General features: G+C 43.5%; 1 protein-coding gene across 2 annotated transcripts in view; it reads left to right on the forward strand.

Annotated features, from left to right (window-relative positions):
• Positions 1 to 1,070: 1,070 nt before the first annotated feature.
• PLP1 (proteolipid protein 1) overlaps positions 1,071 to 21,622 on the forward strand; it is a 47,379-nt gene continuing 26,827 nt past the window's right edge. For both annotated transcript variants that reach the window (XM_082263963.1, XM_082263964.1), the window contains exons 1-4: positions 1,071 to 1,228; positions 17,115 to 17,301; positions 20,034 to 20,298; positions 21,076 to 21,244. In XM_082263963.1, the coding sequence (XP_082120089.1) occupies positions 1,225 to 1,228; positions 17,115 to 17,301; positions 20,034 to 20,298; positions 21,076 to 21,244 (625 nt within the window). In that variant the 5' untranslated portion in view covers positions 1,071 to 1,224. The remainder of the gene's footprint in view (positions 1,229 to 17,114; positions 17,302 to 20,033; positions 20,299 to 21,075; positions 21,245 to 21,622) is intronic.

Below are 21,622 nucleotides of genomic sequence, written 5' to 3' on the forward strand. Positions count from 1 at the left end.
CCCTTCATTTCTTTGTAAGTGGGCACACTTACAAAATCTGCATGGGGATCAAATCATTATTTTTTCTACTGTATAATATTTTTTTTTAAAATGTATTCATTTACAAAATTCATGCAATGCGATTATTACAATTATTATAATATATTATATGTTAAATATTAATAATATATTATTAATATAATTATAATGTAACATAAAATTGTATATATAATTGTATAATGATAAAGTATTGCAGATAAACATAATTATAAATATGTTTTTTTAAATGTATTCATTTACAAAATTCATGCAATGCGATTATTACAATTATTATAATATATTATATATTAAATATTAATAATATATTATTAATATTAATATAATTATAATGTAAAATAAAATTGTATATATAATTATATAATGATAAAGTATTGCAGATAAACATAATTATAAATATGTTTTTTAAATATATTCATTTACAAAATTCATGCAATGCGATTATTACAATTATTATAATATATTATATATTAAATATTAAATTATAGTCCCTTCAGTTCTTTGTAAGTGGGCAAACTTACAAAATCCGCATGGGGATCAAATCATTATTTTTTCTACTGTATAATATATTTTTTTTAAATGTATTCATTTACAAAATTCATGCAATGCGATTATTACAATTATTATAATATATTATATATTAAATATTAATAATATATTATTAATATAATTATAATGTAACATAAAATTGTATATATAATTATATAATGATAAAGTATTGCAGATAAACATAATTATAAATTATTAATATTATAATGTGCAATTGCTTATATTTCTAAATGCCACAAGCCCCGGCTGTGTAAATTGCTACATCTTTATATTTTGAGAAGTAGGCATGCTTTGCATGGAGTTGTTGAGGCAGTTTGAACAGCACTTTATCTCTAGTGACTCCCGCTGATCACAATAAGCCTTTTTTATCCAAAATTCAGAAGTGGGGAGAGCTGACATCTCGAAAACAGAAGCCCGCCCCTTGGACTGGGTTAACCCATACATGGCATAGAATTCACCACTTTCATATTAATTATCCGAATGCCCGGACCATCAGAGACAAGAATGTGTTAAGGGGCATGGCAAAAAAAAAATACATAGAATTCAAGTGACACGGTGGGGACAGAGTCACTTTAGAGAGTCAGTATCAGAGAGGAAATACGGGAAAAGAATCAAGTCCTCTTCTCCATCTCTGAGACCATGGGTAAGTCAAATTATCTTTATCTGTCTATTATATATCTATCTTGTATTCAATTAATCAAAGGAAATAGGTCAACATTTCGGTATTGGAAGGGTATCTATTTGGAATTTATGGAAAAATAGGGATTTTTTTTAACAATTTGTTGCAGATCCGAGAAACAAAACGATAGAAAATGATCAGACTTATTTTGGCCCAAGCCAATATTTCAGTTGAGGGCCAAAATTCTCACCATGGACTTTATTGTAAACTCTTTTATGGGATGTACATTTTTTTTTATTTTCTACCCACATCCGTTCGTAGAAATCAAAATTCTAATTTTTTTTATTGTGCTGTCATACCTTTTAAAAAAAATTATGTGATGTAAGCTGAGTGAATCCATCAGAGAAAAAAAATAATAAATTTTATTTATTTATTTATTTTTCCGAACAAAATACATTTTATATATATATATATATATATATATATATATATATATATATATATATATATATATATAATATAATATATATATTTATATGGATATATGAATATTTAGATTCTCTATGAGGTTTAGGTCAGGTGAGTTTGCTGGCCAATCAAGCTATCACGTACCTGGAGGTGAGTTTTTTTTATTGTCTACCCACATCCGTTCGTAGAAATAAAAATTCTAATTTTTTTTATTGTGCTGTCATACCTTTTAGAAAAAATTATGTGATGTAAGCTAAGTGAATCCATCAGAGAAGAAAATAATATATTTTATTATTTTTTTTTTCCAAACAAAATACATTATATATATATATATATATATATATATATATATATATATAAAATATAATATAATATATATTTATATGGATATATGAATATTTAGATTCTCTATAAGGTTTAGGTCAGACGAGTTTGCTGGCCAATCACGTACCTGGAGGTGAGCCCGATATGGCCTCCCTTACGCCTCTGACTCGGAGTCCCTGGTAGTGTAGACAGGAGGCGCCGAAGTGTAGAGCAGCACGAGCGCCTGAAGATTGCTGGAAGCAGGCGGGTGTCTACTGGCGGGGATCCCCAGGTGAGTCTGGCAAGCAGGTAGGTAAGCAGGCAGCTGGTACTGGAGACAGCAGACTGGATATTAGGGTAAGCTGGCTGGATCCTCTCAGACAGGGTGGAAAGATTTGGGGTAGACAGGAACGTGGTAGAAGACAAGCCGGGTCTGGATCCGATCAGCAGTGCAGAAGCCAATAGGAGTAGACAGGAGCGGAGGTCAAGGGACTAGCGAGTGCCAATGCTGGTGGAGAGCAGAGGATGGTCAGGACAAGCCGGGTCAGTAGGCAGGTGTCTACTGGCGGGGATCACCAGGTGAGTCTGGCAAGCAGGTAGGTATGCAGGCAGCTGGTACTGGAGACAGCAGACTGGATAGCAGGGTAAGCTAGCTGGATCTTCTCAGACAGAGTGGACAGATTCGGGGTAGACCGGAACGTGGTAGAAGGCAAGCCAGGTCTGGAGCCGATCAGTAGTGCAGAAGCCAATAGGAGTAGACATAAGCAGAGGTCAAGGGACTAGCGAGTGCCAATGCTGGTGGAGAGCAGAGGATGGTCAGGACAAGCCGGGTCAGTAACTTGGAAGCAGAGTACAGGTTTTCAGGTTAGCCGAGGCTGAAGACAAAGCAGGAGTGGAGCTGAGCAAGAGCTGGGTTTAAATAGCCCGTATCTGTCACAGGTTCGCGTACGTGCGAACGCGTGTGCGCGACGATGTGTGTGCCTGCACGTGTATGCGCATTCGCCATCGCCAAGTTCCTGCGTGATTTAACAGGAGAACGTCTTTGCCTGTGTGCAGCAGACCCTTTCTTACACAAGCACAGTGATCCCGTGATCATGTGACCAGGTATTGGTAGTTTTGGCAGTGTGGGCGGTGCCAAGTCCTGCTGGAAAATGAAATCAGCATCTCCATAAAGCTGGTCAGCAGAGGGAAGCATGAAGTGCTCTAGAATTTCCTGCTAGAGGGCTGCGCTGACTTTGGACTTGATAAAACACAGTTGACCAACACCAGCAGAGGACACGGCTCCCCAAATCATCACTGACTGTGTAGCATCAAGTCAATTAAATTCCTGGGATATTGATCTGGTCAGTTAAGTAGCAGAGGGGGTTGTTAATCAGTTTCAGATGCTTTGGTGTTAATGAAAATAGCAACAGGTGCACTAGATGGGCAACAATGAGACAACCTCTAAAACAGGAATAGTTTTATACGTGGAGGTCACTGACATTTTTTCCCTACTTATCTTTTCTGACTGTTTTTCACTCGTTTTGCATTTGGCTGGGGTCAGTGTCACTACTGGTAGTATGAGGAGATACCTGGACCCTATAGAGGGGGGTCAGTGTCACTACTGGTAGGATGAGGAGATACCTGGACCCTATAGAGGGGGTCAGTGTCACTACTGGTAGGATGAGGAGATACCTGGACCCTATAGAGGTTGCACAGGCAGTCCAACTCCTCCAGGATGGCACATCAATACGTGTCATTGCCAGGTTTGCTGTGTCTCCCAGCACAGTCTCAGGAGCATGGAGGAGATTCCAGGAGACAGGCAGTTACTCTAGGAGAGCTGGACAGAGCCATAGAAGGTCCTTAACCCATCAGCAGGACCGGTATCTGCTCCTTTGTGCAAGGAGGAACAGGATGAGCACTGCCAGAGCCCTACAAAATGACCTCCAGCAGGACACTGGTGTGAATGTCTCTGACCAAACAATCAGAAACAGTCTTCATGAGGGTGGCCTGAGGGCCCGACGTCCTCTAGTGGGCCCTGTGCTCACTGCCCAGCACCATGGAGCTCAATTGGCATTTGCCTTTGAACACCAGAATTGGCAGCTCCACCACTGGCGCCCTGTGCTTTTCACAGATGAGAGCAGGGTCACCCTAAGCACATGTGACAGACATGAAAGGGTCTGGAGAAGCCGTGGAGAACGTTATGCTGCCTGTAACATCTTTCAGCATGACCGGTTTGGTGGTGGGTCGGTGATGGTCTGGGGAGGCAAATCCATGGAGGGATGCACAGACCTCTACAGGATAGACAATGGCACCCTGACTGCCATTAGGTATCGGGAGGAAATCCTTGGACCCATTGTCAGACCCTAGGCTGGTGCAGTGGGTCCTGGGTTCCTCCTGGTGCATTGCAATGCCCGGCCTCATGTGGCGAGAGTATACAGCCAGTTCCTGGAGATGAAGGAATTGATACCATTGAATGGCCCCCCACACTCGCCTGACCTAAATCCAATAGAACACCTCTGGGACATTATGTTTTCGTTCATCCAACACTGCCAGGTTGCACCTCAGTCTGTTCAGGAGCTCAGTGATTCCCTGGTCCAGATCTGGGAGCAAATATCCCAGGACACCATCCGTCCTCTCATTAGGAGCATGCCCCGACGTTGTCAGGCATGCATACAAGTACATGGGGGCCATACAAACTACTGAGCACTATTTTGAGTTGCTGCAATGAAATTTCAGCAAAATGGACTCGCCTGCTGCATCATTTTTTCACTTTGATTTTCGGGGTGTCTTTGAATTCAACCCTCTGTAGGGTGATAATTCTCATTTCCATCAAACGATGTGGCATCCTTTCATTCCTAACACATTACCAAAGTCCATACCACTATAGATCCTAGCACATTACCCAGTCCATACCAGTATAGATCCTAACACATTACCCAGTCCATACCAGTATAGATCCTAACACATTACCCAGTCCATACCAGTATAGATCCTAACACATTACCAAAGTCCATACCACTATAGATCCTAACACATTACCCAGTCCACACCAGTATAGATCCTAACACATTACCCAGTCCATACCAGTATAGATTCTAAACATTACCCAGTCCACACCAGTATAGATCCTAACACATTACCCAGTCCACACCAGTATAGATCATAACACATTACCCAGTCCATACCAGTATAGATCCTAACACATTCCCCAGTCCACACCAGTATAGATCCTAACACATTACCCAGTCCATACCAGTATACAGTAGATCCTAACACATTACCTAGTCTATACCAGTATAGATCCTAACACATTACCCAATCCATACCAGTATAGATCCTAACACATTACCCAGTCCATACCAGTATAGATCCTAACACATTACCCAGTCCATACCAGTATAGATCCTAACACATTACCCAGTCCATACCAGTATAGATCCTAACACATTACCCAGTCCATACCACTATAGATCCTAACACATTACCCAGTCCACACCAGTATAGATCCTAACACATTACCCAGTCCATACCAGTATAGATTCTAAACATTACCCAGTCCATACCAGTATAGATCCTAGCACATTACCCAGTCCATACCAGTATAGATACTAACACATTACCCAGTCCATACCAGTATAGATTCTAAACATTACCCAGTCCATACCAGTATAGATCATAACACATTACCCAGTCCATACCAGTATAGATTCTAAACATTACCCAGTCCATACCAGTATAGATCCTAGCACATTACCCAGTCCATACCAATATAGATCCTAACACATTACCCAGTCCATACCAGTATAGATCCTAACACATTACCCAGTCCATACCAGTATAGATTCTAAACATTACCCAGTCCATACCAGTGTAGATCCTAGCACATTACCCAGTCCATACCAGTATAGATACTAACACATTACCCAGTCCATACCAGTATAGATTCTAAACATTACCCAGTCCATACCAGTATAGATCCTAACACATTACCCAGTCCATACCAGTATAGATTCTAAACATTACCCAGTCCATACCAGTATAGATCCTAACACATTACCCAGTCCATACCAATATAGATCCTAACACATTACCCAGTCCATACCAGTATAGATCCTAACACATTAAAAGGACCTTCAGAATCCTTAAGTTGCATTCACCCTTTAACAGATAGTGAACACATTACTTTATATCAGGACTCTTCTATTTGTATGATGCTCGCCTTCTCCTGATAGCTAATATTTTGAATCTAGAGCCAATTGTGTGTATGAGAGCTGCCTCACCCAAGTTTTTTTAAGTGCCTGGACATTCGGTGCTCTGAAATGCATGATCACCAAGAGTGTTGACTGCCAATATCAGGAAGCAGGATAAGAAAAAAAGAGTCACAGTATTTGGGTTGCCCTGCCCTAAGCACTGGCGCTGGTGTCTTCCATACACAATAAAGCTCATCTGCAAAGAGAAAACTTTAATTTGGTCAACAATCTGGGAGGGTCCGGTTTGCAGTGCCAAAGTCTCTTGCTGGAGTGGTGGACATTGCCCACAACTGTCCATCACATGGCCCTCAAAGGGTCCTGGAGCGCTTAGGAGTGATGTCCGCCAAGGGGTGGCCACAAGACCAGTTGGCCAGTTCAAAGACAAGTATGGAGTGCTATTGATGATGTTGAACAATTTGTGAGGCTATTAGTGGAAAGCCTGCTTCAGTTGCTAGACCGTTGACTGGAGCTGTCTTTTACTCTTCCGTACACAAGAAAGCTCATCTGCAGAGAGAAAACTTTAATTTGGTCAACAATCTGGGAGGGTTTCGGATTTCAGTGCCAAAGTCTCTTTCCGGTGTGGTGGACATTGAGGGCCCTGTGATGGACAGTTGTGGGCAAAGGGTCCTGGAGCACTTAGGAGTGATATCCGCCAGGGGGTGGCCACAAGACCAGTTGGCCAGATCAAAGACAAGTATGGAGTGCTATTGAGGATGTTGAACAATTTGTGGAGGCTATTAGTGGAAAGAATATAGAGAGAGGGATGAGAGGGTCCCACAGCAAAGCTGGGGTCTCTACAATCTCTCACAAGGCAATGGGACTTTATAGGCTAAGAGTGGGTGTTGATCCTGATGAAAATAAATACACCAATAATATAAAAAATATATCATTTATTTATAAAGACATAAAAAGATTCATATCACAAAAACGTATATTCAAATGACAAAAAAATGCATGTGCATAAGACAATACAGGTTAGACCACTGGATCCCAAAAAAACACTTAAAGCAAAGGCGATTGATGTGAAACATCTATTTAGTCATGATATAATCATGATACCAATATATAATGTTATGGGATACATCAGTGGAAACTATGGAATCGCGACGCGTTTCGCTCATGTCGCTTCATCAGACGATTCCGTTAACCTTGTCCATTGAAAAGACATACTTAATATGCAGAATCTTTATGCCAGAGAAAGATATCTGGTCCAGGTAGAGGCGTGTCACATGTAGCTCCCACGGGTTTGGCCCTTATTGGCTGCCCAGCACAAATTAATACTCAATATTGCGAATGTTCCATAAGGAATCAAAACGGTGCGTCCCCCGCTTAAAAAGGAGTGCTTATCAGAAGCCAAAGTTGAGTTGCCAGAGAAATGAACCCGGTCACTGCCGATATGCCCAAAAGCCTCTCCACGTGGTGTGCACGCCGACAGTGCTATTGAGGATGTTGAACAATTTGTGGAGGCTATTAGTGGAAAGCCAGCTTCAGGTGCTAGACCATTGACTGGAGCTGTCTTTACACACCCACAAATCACATCCACAATATGTTCAACTTCTTAAGTCTGGGTATTTATTTATTTTACTATATTTTTTTAAGAAAAAGGGTTCCAGACAATAAGAATAAAGAACAACAATCTGGGAGGGTTCGGTTTGCAAGTCTCTTCCTGGAGTGGTGGACATTGCCCACAACTGTCCATCACATGGCCCTCAAAAGGTCCTGGAGCACTTAGGAGTGATATCTGCCAAGGGGTGGCCACAAGACCAGTTGGCCAGATCAAACACAAGTATGGAGTGCCATTGCAGACCACTGGTCTCCCCAGAGATCAGGTGATAGTGGGTTTAGGTACTTTTTAATGGTTTCTGAGGGGTTTTTTTTCTTTTAAAGAACAGATTCACCAGGTGTGGTTGGGGAACGGGGTGGGGGTGGCTGTTTTTTGTTTTTGACCAAAGCCAGGGTTGGGTTTCATTTTCTGGCATCCATCATTTTCTCTTCTTTTTTTATTGGATAGTATGTTTTCTAATTCTACTCCGGTAGCAGCAACAGCAGCAGCATGGCAAGAAGATTATGACAATGGTCTTGTATAAGAAGCAGATTTCTGTTGAGTATGAGAAGGAAGAAGAGAACAATGGGCTCAATGTTGGTCACAAATTGTAAAATGTGCAGTTCTATTGTTCTGTCACACTAGCTCTACCCATAAATAATGTCAACGATTTTTAGGATCACTTACATACAGGGCTTTTCGTCTCAGAGAATAGGTGCTGGAACTCCCCACTTCTGAGTCACCTCTCGTCTCTGCCCCTACCCACCTCTATTCACCGTCCCTTGGTTCCACACCCTACCCATCTCTGAGCACCGTCCCTTGGTTCCACCCCCTACCCACCTCCCAGCAACATCCCTTGGTTACACCCCCTACCCATCTCTGAGCACCGTCCCTTGGTTCCACCCCCTACCCACCTCCGAGCACCATCCCTTGGTTCCACCCCCTACCCACCTCCCAGCAACATCCCTTGGTTACACCCCCTACCCACCTCCTAGCAACATCCCTTGGTTACAACCCCTACCCCCCTCTGAGCACCACACCTTGGTTCCACTCCCTACCCACCAACCAGCACCACCTAATTTAGAGAATACAGAACCAAGTATCATTTTGTTGTGCTAAGCAGTTTGTATGGAATTTGTTAATGGTAACAAGAAAAACAGTAAAATAGATCCCCTGGAATCAGCAACAATAAATCCTCCACTGCAACTATAGCCCCACCCACAACAAAATGCCCTCCAGCAACAATATATTTACCCCAGCAACAATAGATTCCCCCAACGGCCAGAATCAATAGGGCCTTCAGCTCACCCCCCTGACCCCAGCACCCCTTTACCATTGCATACATTCAGACTGGAGGTTCCGGAACTGCGTTCCCCCATGTTCCCCCTGAAAAAAAGCCCTGCTTACATATATAAATAAATGTGTTAAGTTGGGAGAAGCCATCAAAGTCAACTTGAAACAACTTGGTGCCACTTAGAAATGAGATAAAGTTGCTAGGGTCACCAGTAGTCAAAAAATGATCTTGTCAGTATAAACATTCTGACAATCTGTTTCATCGCTGTAATGTAAAAACTTTAAATCACAAAATGATTGCAATTTTTGGCATTTCAGGACGTTGCAGGATTTATTCTTCATGGCAACATCGTGACAAGATACAGGAAAAAGTCAAACATATTTATACAATGTAGCAACCCAGTGCTACCCACCCATGATGTCACTATGTCATATTACCTCGCAAAATATATGTAAAGAGTTAAACAAATAATTGCGGAAGTTAGGTGCATACATATTGCTTAAGGGTCTTTAGGGTTTGATTTACTGGTGCAAAATCTGGTGCAGCCGTGCATAGAAACCAATCATCTTCCAAGTTTTATTGTCAAAGCTTAATTTAAAAAAGCTAAAGCTAGAAGCTGATTAGCTGGCATGTACAGCTGCACCAGATTTTGCACTCTCCAGTTTTAGTAAATCAACCCCTTAAGCCCCGTACACACGATAAGAAATTTGGCCGCGAAATTTCGTCCGACGACCGATCTGCCGATTTTCGGCTTGTTAGTATGGTGCTTCCGACAACCGACTCCGACTTTTCGGCCGAAAAAATTCTGGTGTGCAGGCTATATCATTTTTGTCGTCCGTCAACACACGTCCGATTTTCGTCTCATTAGTACAGATTTCGATGGGGAAAAATCTTATGAGCGAGACTAGGCATGCTCAGAGATGAAAGAACACATAGAAACAATCCAACACATGACATCACTTCTAAAATAGAATTCTGTCGTACGGGACAATTCGTGTGCAGTGTAGAGCACATTCCAACCAACAGACACCACTCTGGACAAAAGACGGACGAACGGTCGGCGGAAATTTGTTGCGTGTGTACGAGGCTTTAGTTCCCATGTGTGTTGGATTCCTGGTCATCTTCTGTGTGGTTGCTTCCACTGGCTCCTACATCACCACTGTGTTCTGCCAATAGATAAAAGCACAGAGCACAGTGGAGGACGCCAACATTGGACATTTCCAGAATAATCCAATGCAGAATAATGGGGGCAATGGGACAAGTAAGCATCAGATGCTTGATTTGCAGGGAAGACCTTTAGTGCTTCCTTGAATGGACCTTTACTGCTTATATTGTCTAGCTTTACCTCATTTGCACTCCACTTATGTGATCTCTGACTACATATTTGCCTCTTGCTCTGGCACTCTTGTATCAGGGCTGTAGTGTTGATTGTTGGCCAGTGGAAGGAATGAAGGTCCATTACTGGTGGTAAATGGAAGGAATGCTGACTGTTGATTAGTGGAAGGAATGTAACCCCACATTAGTGGTCAGTGGAGGAAATGGTGCCTCATCCTTGGTGGCCAGAATATATTTCCCTGTTATTGGTTGTCAGTGGGAGTATTTTAGCCCCATCACTGGTGGTCAGTGGGAGCAGTGTAGCCCCATCACTGGTGGTCAGTCGAGGGAATATAACCCCACCTTAGGTGGTCAGTATTGATTGTTGGTGCTGGTTGTTGGAGTAACGAAGCCCCATTATTAGTGGTCAATGGGAGGAATTTGGCCCCATCACTGTTGGTCAATGGAATGAATGTAACCCCACCATCAGTGGTCAGTGTTGACTGTTGGTGCTGATTGTTGGTCAGTGGAGGGAATGTAACCCCGCCATCAGTGGTCAGTGTTGACTGTTGGTGCTGATTGTTGGTCAGTGGAGGAATGTAGCTCAATTACTGGTGGTAAATGGGAGGAATGTAGCCCCATCACTGTTGATTATTGGAAGGACTGTAACCCCACATTAGTGGTCAGTGGAGGAAATGGTGCCTCATTCTTGGTTGCCAGAATATATTTCCCTGTTATTGGTTGTCAGTGGGAGTATTTTAGCCCCATCACTGGTGGTCAGTGGGAGCAGTGTAGCCCCATCACTGGTCGTCAGTCGAGGGAATATAACCCCACCTTAGGTGGTCAGTATTGATTGTTGGTGCTGATTGTTGGAGTAATGTAGCCCCATTATTAGTGGTCAATGGGAGGAATTTGGCCCCATCACTGTTGGTCAATGGAATGAATGTAACCCCACCATCAGTGGTCAGTGTTGACTGTTGGTGCTGATTGTTGGTCAGTAGAGGGAATGTAAGCCACCATCAGCGGTCAGTGTTGACTGTTGGTGCTGATTGTTGGTCAGTAGAGGGAATGTAAGCCACCATCAGCGGTCAGTGTTGACTGTTGGTGCTGATTGTTGGTCAGTGGAGGGAATGTAACCCCACCATCAGTGGCCAGTGTTGACTGTTGGTGCTGATTGTTGGTCAGTGGAGGGAATGTAACCTCACCATCAGTGGCCAGTGTTGACTCTTGGTGCTGATTGTTGGTCAGTGGAGGGAATGTAACCTCACCATCAGTGGTCAGTGTTGACTGTTGGTGCTGATTGTTGGTCAGTGGAGGGAATGTAAGCCACCATCAGTGGTCAGTGTTGACTCTTGGTGCTGATTGTTGGTCAGTGGAGGGAATGTAACCCCCACCATCAGTGGTCAGTTTTGACTGTTGGTGGTGATCGTCGGTTAGTGTAAGGAGCCCCATTATTGGTGTTCAATGGGAGGAATGTTGCCCTATCACTATTGATCAGTGGAAGGAATGTAACCCCCACTATCAATGGTTCCTCATCCTTGGTGGCCATAATATATTGCAGGCAGATCACAGCTTGTGGAACAGGCTGGCAGGGTGCTGTGCATAGCTTCAGGGGCAATTAGGCTGGGGAGGAAAGTGCTAGATGATTCCCAGGAAATGAGACATGCTCCATCTGCAGTTTCCAATGCACACTGTGAAAAGCTCACATTGTGTAGTGAAATCAAGATGGGCCTGTACAAGTTTGGAAGGCTGAAGGGAAAGCTGGAGGTCAGCTTTGAGGCAGCATAAAACATGTAAACAATTTGTAGTTTTGATTGCCATGGCTGATGTCATTATTTGTATCGTCTTTGATAGTGGGGCTTAAAACAGCACACTTTATTGTCTCAGACATGGTGGGTGTTAATGTGGGATGACGCTACTGGAATTACATAACAAAAAGATAAAAAAAATCATTGGTTAAATTTTTTCTTTCGGGTCTTAAATTACTTTGCAGCGCTATACAATGTGGGGCATTTATCAGCGGCGTTGCGCAATATTCTGTGCGTTCGTGCAATGAAGTGGGAGTAACAAGTGTTAATCAGTGTCAGGGTATGCCTGGCCGCAGTACATCAGTCATTTGTTTGCAGTACAGAGGCTAATTGTCTATTTGTGTGACTATATGTGGGTGTGTTCTATATTGTGTGCAGGTTATGAATATAGTTTCTGTATACTGCGATGGGTCTGCATGGGGCATTATGCACCAAAAATAAAGTATGCCAACAAACAAAGGATCAGTGTTTAGGTCACATAGTAAAGATGCATCAGCTTGTTTAGCACCATGGGTGACACCGCAGCAAAAGAATATAAATGTTTATGTTTCCTTTATGTGTCACCTGCGGAACTTAGAACAAAAATGTGGTTTTGGTTATGAATAATCCACTATCAGGCTAACTTTCATGGCTGCGATCTTATTATACAGTTGCAACCAAGTTTGCATTGCTGAGACTTTTTTTATAGCTTTTATTTTTAAATAATGACTTTACTATTACTATTTTTTTAAAGCTTCTTCACTACGTGTCCAAAAGTCTCAACCAGGGTTCCATGGAACCCTAGGATTCCTCCAGAGGTCGCTAGGGGTTTCCTTACAAAGCTGCTTCACTACATGTTCAAAAGTCTCAACCAGGGTTCCATGGAACCCTAGGATTCCTCCAGAGGTCGCTAGAGGTTCCTTACAAAGCTGCTTTACTACATGTCCAAAAGTCTGCACCAGAGTTGCATGGAACCCTAGGATTCATCCAGAGGTTGCTATGGGTTCCTTACAAAGCTGCTTCACTACATGTCCAAAAGTCTTAACCAGGGTTCCATGGAACCCTAAGATTCCTCCAGAGGTTGCTAGGGGTTTCCTTACAAAGCTGCTTCACTACATGTCCAAAGGTCTTAACCAGGGTTCCATGGAACCCTAAGATTCCTCCAGAGGTTGCTAGGGGTTTCCTTACAAAGCTGCTTCACTGCATGTCCAAAAGTCTCCACCAGGGTTCCATGGAACCCTAGGATTTCTCCAGAGGTTGCTAGGGGTTTCCTTACAAAGCTGATTCACTACATGTCCAAAAGTTTCAACCAGGGTTCCATGGAACCCTAGGATTCCTCCAGGGGTTTCCTTACAAAGCTGCTTCACTACATGTCCAAAAGTCTCCACCAGGGTTCCATGGAACCCTGGGATTCCTCCAGAGGTTGCTAGGGGTTCCTTACAAAGCTGCTTAACTACATGTCCAAAAGTCTCCACCAGGGTTCCATGGAACCCTAGGATTTCTCCAGAGGTTGCTAGGGGTTCCTTACAAAGCTGATTCACTACATGTCCAAAAGTCTCAACCAGGGTTCCATGGAACCCTGGGATTCCTCCAGAGGTTGCTAGGGGTTCCTTACAAAGCTGCTTAACTACATGTCCAAAAGTCTCCACCAGGGTTCCATGGAACCCTAGGATTTCTCCAGAGGTTGCTAGGGGTTCCTTACAAAGCTGCTTCAGCTTATATGTCCAATTGTCTTAACCAGGGTTTCACGGAACCCTAGGATTCCTCCAGACTTTGATAGGGGTTTGCTTAGAAAGCTGCTTCACTGCATGTCCAAAAGTCTCAAACAGGGTTCCATGTAACTCTAGGATTCCTCTAGAGGTTGCTAGGTGTTCCTTACAAAGCTGTTTTACTACATGTCCAAAAGTCTCAACCAGGGTACCGTGGAATCCTAGCCACGTAATTTTAGCTCCAAATGATACAGTTAAAGTGTTTCAAGTGAAAGGTATTTTTAATGCTCCATTTATACAAATACATTCTAGACCAGCTTTTCTCAACCAGGATTCCATGGAACTCTAGGTTTCCTCCAGAGTTTTCTAGAGGTTCCTTGCAAAGCTGCTTTACTAGAAGTACAAAATGATGTGGCTTTCCCTCAAAATGATTGAGTTCAAGTGTTTTAAGTGAAGGGTATTGAAAATTGTTACATTATACAAATTCATTCTAGACCAGTCTTTCTCAACCAGGGTTCCATGGAACCATAGGATTCCTCCACAGGCCCTCCATGCAAAGCTGCTTTACTACATGCCCAAAACGATGTGGCTTTTCCATCAAATGATAAGAGTTATAGTGTTTGAAGTGAAGGGTATTTTTAATGCTACCTTATACAAATACATTCTATCCCAGTCTTTCTCAACCAGGTTTCTATGTATCCCTAGGATTCCTCCAGAGGTTGCTAAGGGTTCCTTGCATAGCTGCTTCACTACATGTCCAAAAATATGTAGTTGTCCCTCCAAATGATTAGGTTTAAGTGTTTTAAGTAAAGGTTATTGGTAATTGCTACATTATTTGTATAAATACATTCTAGACCAGCTTTTCTCAACCAGGGTCCCATGGAACCCTAGGATTCCTCCAGAGGTTGCGAGGGGTTTCTTGACAAATACCATAGGATTTCTCCAAAGGTTGCTAGGGTTCCCTTTAGAAATACCCTAGGATTGCTCCAGAGGTATCTGAGGGTTCCTTGAGAAATACCCTATGATTCCTCCAGAGGTTTCTGAGGGTTCCTTGAGAAAACTCTATGATTCCTACGGAGGTTGCTAGGGGTCCCTTGAGAAATGCCATAGGATTCCCCCAGAGGTTCCTGAGGGTTCCTTGAGAAAAACTCTATGATTCCTACAGAGGTTGCTAGGGGTTCCTTGAGAAATGCCATAGGATTCCCTTTAGCCATCTCTAAAGGTTCTTGCAACTGACCACAAATGTAAAAGGCATTCTTCCTACTGTCCACCAATTCAAGCAGGAGGCTCCAAATTATCTTCTACTTACAGTATACTGAATTTCCACCTTGCATTTTATGGTATATTCTAAAAACAGTATGTGCCATAAAACATATAACAGGTGTCCCCAAACCTTTTAGGCAAAGGCCCAGTTCACTGGCCATCTGAGGGGTCCCCAAACGTTTTAAGCAAAGGCCCAGTTCACTGACCATCTTATAGTTTGGAGGCAGGACTATTGTCTGTAAGAGTATAAAATAACCCTTTGGCATTAATTAGTGGGAGTAAAACATGATATTGACCTTGGTGGTCATTGTTGACTGTTGGTGCTGATTGTTAGCCAGTGGAAGGAATGTAGCCCCACTACTAGTGGTTAATGGGAAGAATGTGGCCTTCTCACTATTGACGTGGAAGGATTGTAACCCGAACGGCAGTGGTCAGTGTTGACTGTTGGCCAAGGAGGAGTGTATCTCTATTACTGGTAGTCAATGGAAGGAATGTATCCCCCTTACTGCTGGTCAGTGGGAGGAATACATCCCCATTACTGGTGGTCAGTAGGAGAAATATATCTTTATTACTGGTGGTCAGTGGGAGGAATATAGTCCCATCATCAGTGGTCAGTGGAGGAAATGGTGCCTCATCCATGGTGGTCAGAATGTATTGTTCTATCATTGGTGGTTACTGAGAGGAGTGAAGCCCCATCACTGGTAATCAGTGGAAGGAATATAGCCCCACCATTGGTGGTTATTGGGGGGAATGCAGCCCTATCATCAGTGGTCAGTGGAGGAAATGGTGCCTCATCCTTGGTGGTCAAAATATATTGCTCTGTCAATACTAGGCAATGGGAGGTGTGAAGCCTCATTACTGGTGGTCAGTGGGAGGAATGTAGTCAACCCATTCATGGGAATGTAGCCCCATCATTGGTTGTGAGTGGGAGTAATGTAGCCCTGTTTGGTGGTCAGTGGGAGGAATGTAGCCCCACCAGTGGTGGTCTAAGGGGGTCGTGTACCCCATCAGTGGCGCTCAGTGGAAGAATAAAACCCTGTCATTGGAGGCAAGTGGAAGGAATGTAGCCCCATCATTGATGGTCAGTGGGAAGAATGTAGCCCCACTATTGGTGGCCAGTGGGGGGAGTGTATCCCCATCATTGTTGGTCAGTGTAAGAATGTAACCCTATCATTGATGGTCAATGGGAGGAATGTATCCCCATCATTGGTGTTTAGCGGCACTCTCCATCTCTGGCGCCGTTCAGCATGGAGACAGCTGGGACCATACAGGCACCATCAAACAGGAGATCATTCAACTGATCAAATCAATCAACAGGGACATTTTCCCCAATATTTCCATGCAATATGTTAATTGGAGCTAACATTATCAGTCTCTGGACCTCTATTCCCATTCAACGTTTTGACTGCACAAGAAAATGTCCACAAGCTGTAGCTAGCTTGTGTAATTCCTGATACCTTCCCATTGTTTCATCCCTAGCTATTGATATGTAAAGTAAAACTAAGCTTTTGGCATCATAGAGGTCATACTGAAGTCATTCAAGAACTAGCTGATAATAATTTTGGTGAAAGGGATATGGGGATGTATTGGCCAATCCATTGGGGGTCTGTAATCCAATAAAGGTGAACACATAAGCTTCCTGAGAGGAGGAGAGGTGTAGGGAACTGGTCAATGTACTGCTGCTCCCTCATTGTCCAGTCACAGGCTTGGGGCAAGGTCTTAGACAAGTTGTCTTTCTCAATAGCACTTTAGTCTAGATATGTACGTTATGCAGAATAATGTTTACCCTACCTCTTTTCATATCATACTAAAATTACCTAACCAAGATAATGTTAAAAACTATTATTAAAAAAAAAAAGTCAATGTGATCTAAAATAAGCAAAAATATCAACGTAAAAAGTGTACTAACCTCTAAAAGAACTTTATCCAATGAAGAAAATATACTCAATACAAGACAGAGAACACTAATATTTTCCTTGGTTGTGGTTTTATTACAGGCTGGCACGATGGCTGCATTCGTTGTATGGTTGGCATCCCAACTGCTTCTGTAATTGCCACCATCCTTTGTTTCACTGGGGTGGCCTTGTTTTGTGGATGTGGTCATGAAGCGCTGCGTGGAACTGAAAAACTGATTGAGACATACTTCTCGAAGAACTACCAGGAATATGAATACCTCATTCACGTGTAAGTAAACATCTTGATATGCAAAAAAAAATAGATCCCTCAATACAGGAGAGGAACCCGGACAACTATGCAAGACTGAAAGGACGGCTGGAGGTCAGCTTCCTGAATTCCTAAAAATTGCCATGGGGGAACCTAAGGGCAAGCCTTTCCCCCTCCCTTTCCCTTCCCTTCCCTTCCCTTGTAATTTGCCTAATATGTTTCTTTACTATGATTGACAGCTCTATCTAGTGGACATAATGTGGTATTTTCCTGAATAAAGTATTTCAACTTGTGAACGTCTCATGCATAATCAGTGATTGAAAACTTTATTCCATCCTGCCTCAGTTGACCCAGTTATTTGTCCACTGGCAACCACCATCTTGCTTTTCCAATAGCATAGAAAAGGTGAAGCCAGGCTGTCAATCCCAGCCCATCCATCAAAGACCCCTCTGCCCTTCCTTCAGTAGTGACAAATTACAGCTTAAAGCGGAGTTCCGGCCACAAAATCGGCATAATCGATTTTGGGCCATCCGCTTGCTCTTGGTCACCTGAAAAAGAAATGGATAGTTACGATTTTTTTTTTTGTTTACTTACCTTGTTATTGAAGAAAAATATACTCAACTTTCCTCCACTTCCTCCCTCTGCGGCCGCGGCCTGCGCCGTCACTTCCTCTTTGCATTGACTCCTGGGAGCTGAACGTCATCGCTCCCAGGAATCAATGCCCAGAAGCTCTGGAGGGATGATGCGCCCGCACCGGAAGTGACGAGCGGGGCCGGTGCAGGCACATTCTGGGAGAAGAGGACACGGAAGAGGACGCAGAAGAGGACGCGCTGGCTTCAGCTGCCCACATCGGAGATGGCAGCGCTGGAGAAGAAATTTTCAAGGTAAGTATTTCTTCTAAAAGGTAAGTGCGACCTGGGACAGATCAGAGGCTATCCATTGTGGAATGTACTAGCCCTGACTGTCCCGGGGGTATTTTTATTGAAAATACATTTTCGTGGCCGGAACTCCGCTTTAGGGGGCAGGGTATGGTTAGAGGTGGAAATGATGGCTTAGCTGTTGACTTTTGTCAAAAAGTCAAAATTTGCATATCATTAAAAACAGTTTTAGTCTGCTTAGGCTGGAAATTTTGGGAAATGAAGAGGTGATTGAAAACCTTATTCCATCCTGCCTTAGGTAATCCAGGTAATTGTCCACTGGCAGCCACCATCTTGCTTCTCCAGTAGCATAGAAAAGGTGAAGCCAGGCTGTCAATCCCAGCCCATTCATCAAAGAGCCCTCTGCCCGTCATTCATTAGTCACAAATTACAACTTAAGGGGGCAGGGTAAGGGTAGAGGTGGAAAAGATGGCTTAGCTGTTGACTTTTGTCAAAAAGTCAAAATTTGCATACCAGTAAAAACTGTTTTAGTCTGTTTAGGCTACACATTTTGGGGAATGAAGGAGTACATCTGAAACATGTGATCAAGGAGACTCAAGGAGAGTCAAGAAGATGTGGGAATGTCTCACATCTGTCACAATTAATCCTCGTAATTTGCCTAATATATTTATCTCCTATGATCATCAGCTCTATCTGGTGGACATAAAGTGGTATTTTCCTGAATAAGGTATTTCAAATAATACCACATTTTGGGCACTAGATGGAGCTAACACTCATTGGAGATAAACATATTAGGCAAATTACAGAGATTACTTGTGATGGCTGTGTCAAAGCTTGAGGCATTCGTACAGCAATTTCTTTTTTTTAATCACTAGACCCCTGGGTTTACATGCTTAGGGTATGGAGTGGTTGGCTTTACCACTGACTTCCCTATAACCAGGGCTTTTTTTCTCAGAGATTAGGTGCAGGAACTCCCCCTCCTAAGTTACTTTGTGTCTCCGCCCTCTACCCACCTCCGAGCACTAACCCTTGGTTCCACCCCTTCCAACCTCTGAGCACTAACTCTTGGTTCCACCCCTTACAACCTCCGAGCACTGACCCTTGGTTCCACCCCTTCCAACCTCTGAGCACTAACCCTTGGTTCCACCCCTTCCAACCTCTGAGCACTAACCCTTGGTTCCACCCCTTCCAACCTCTGAGCACTAACCCTTGGTTCCACCCCTTCCAACCTCCGAGCACTAACCTTTGGTTCCACCCCTTCCAACCTCCGAGCACTGACCCTTGGTTCCACCCCTTCCAACCTCTGACCCTTGGTTCCACCCCTTCCAATCTCCGAGTACTAACCCGTGGTTCCATCCCTTCCAACCTCCGAGCACTGACCCTTGGTTCCACCCCCTACCCAGCTTCCAGTACAGCCCCTTTTAGATGATATAGAGTCAAGTATAATTTTGTATTGGAATGTATAGGATTAGGTTATGATAACAAGAAAAGCAATAAAATAGATCCCCCACAGCCAGCAGCAATATACTCCAACCCTCAGCAGCAATAGAGCCCCAGCAGCAGCAAAAGATCTCCCAACAGCCAACATCAATAGACTCTCTAGCAGTCAGCAACAGTGGACCCCTCCCTAAACAGTAGATCCCTTCTAGTAACAATTAACCCTCAGTATCAAAAGATCCTCCACCAGCAACAATAGATTGCCATGCAAAAATAGACCCCCCCTCCAGCAACAGTAGATCTCCCAGCAGCCAGCATCATTAGACCCTCCAGCACCCATTGGAGGTGCCGTAACTGCGTTCCCCCGCGTTCCCGCTGAAAAAAAGCCCTGCCTATAACTAATCTCTCCCAGTGTAATTCTTTTGTTCTCTCCTAAAGGATCAATGCTTTCCAGTATGTGATATACGGCATCGCCATCTTCTTTTTCCTGTTCGGAATCCTGCTCCTGGCTGAGGGATTTTATACTACAACTGCAATCAAACACATTCTGGGAGAGTTCAAGCCACCCTCTATTAAAGGCGGCCTTATCTCTACTGTAACTGGAGGACCACCCAAACCTAGGAGTGTCAGGGGCAGGCAGCCAATTCACACCTTGGAACTCCTCTGCCGCTGCTTAGGGAAGTGGCTGGGACACCCAGACAAGGTAAGATCAAAGCTAAAAGGAGAGGACCACTGGGTCCGCTTCCAACTTTGCATGCGCACCATGACCCTATTCATTCCTACAGGTGAGCTTTGCTCACCCCTCATGTGAAATACAGCATTCATTATGGAAGTTCCATAGGAAGTGTGTTTCTGCTGCAAAGTGAAATACTACTTTTTTTTTCCACCCTTTTTTCCCATCTGAGTACTGCTGATGTTCTCCAGCCTCTTGTGCCATTTCTCCATCCTCATCTCCTTAAGCCCTCATTATCATCTCCCCCCTCCTTATTTTCTCCACCCTCCTCGCCTCCATAAATCCTTCTCCACATCTCCTAGCACCTCATCTCCATAACCCTACCAACTAATTATCTTCCACTTCCTTATCCCACCATCATCTTCGCCCTCCTCCTCCTCCCCCTTCAACTCCATAACCCCTCTCCATCTCCATAATCCTGCCTAATCTCCATAACCCCTTCTCACCTTTCCCCCCCTCCTCATCTACATAAGCCTTCCTCCACAATGCCTCGTCTTCTTGACCTCTCCACCTAATCATCATTCCCTTTCTCACCCCCTCCCTCTCCCATCACCATAACTCCTCCTTATTATATCATTATCAACCCCACCATCTCTATAACAATGGAATATTAAGAAGAACAAAGTGGAGCAAATAAAAGAAGATCATCCTTAGGGTTTACATACACTTGAGTTGATTTTGTTCACTACTGTAGCAAAGTTTGTTATCCTTGATGTTTACCCTGGAACTGTACTATGTTCATTATAGTTTGTTGGAGTCACATACGCTGTCACCATCCTATGGATCCTGATCGTTGCATGCTCTGCTGTTCCCGTCTACATTTACTTCAACACTTGGGTGACCTGTCAATCGATTGCATTTCCTGCAAAGACCTCGGCTGGAATAAGTAACTTGTGCGCTGATGCACGCATGTACGGTGAGTGTGACGTTTGAATAGTGGGGGTTGAAGTCAGGTGCTAATGTTGGATGAAAAGATTTGATCCCATAGATGTTCAGTAGGGTTGAGGTCAGGTACTGATGTTGGATGAGGAGACCTGATCCCAAAGGTGTTCAGTAGGGTTGAGGTCAGGTACTGATTTTGGATGAGAAGATCTGATGCCAAAGGTGGTCAGTAGGGTTGAGGTCAGGTACCGATGTTGAATGGGAATATCTGATCCCAAAGGTGGTCAGTAGGGTTGAGGTCAGGTACTTATGTTGGATGAGAAGATCTAATCCCAAAGGTGGTCAGTAGGGTTGAGGTCAGGTACTGATATTGGATGAGGAGACCTGATCCCAAAGGTGTTCAGTAGGGTTG

This window comes from Pelophylax lessonae (genome assembly GCF_965119305.1).
Source record: "Pelophylax lessonae genome assembly, chromosome: 7".
Lineage (NCBI taxonomy): Eukaryota > Metazoa > Chordata > Amphibia > Anura > Ranidae > Pelophylax > Pelophylax lessonae.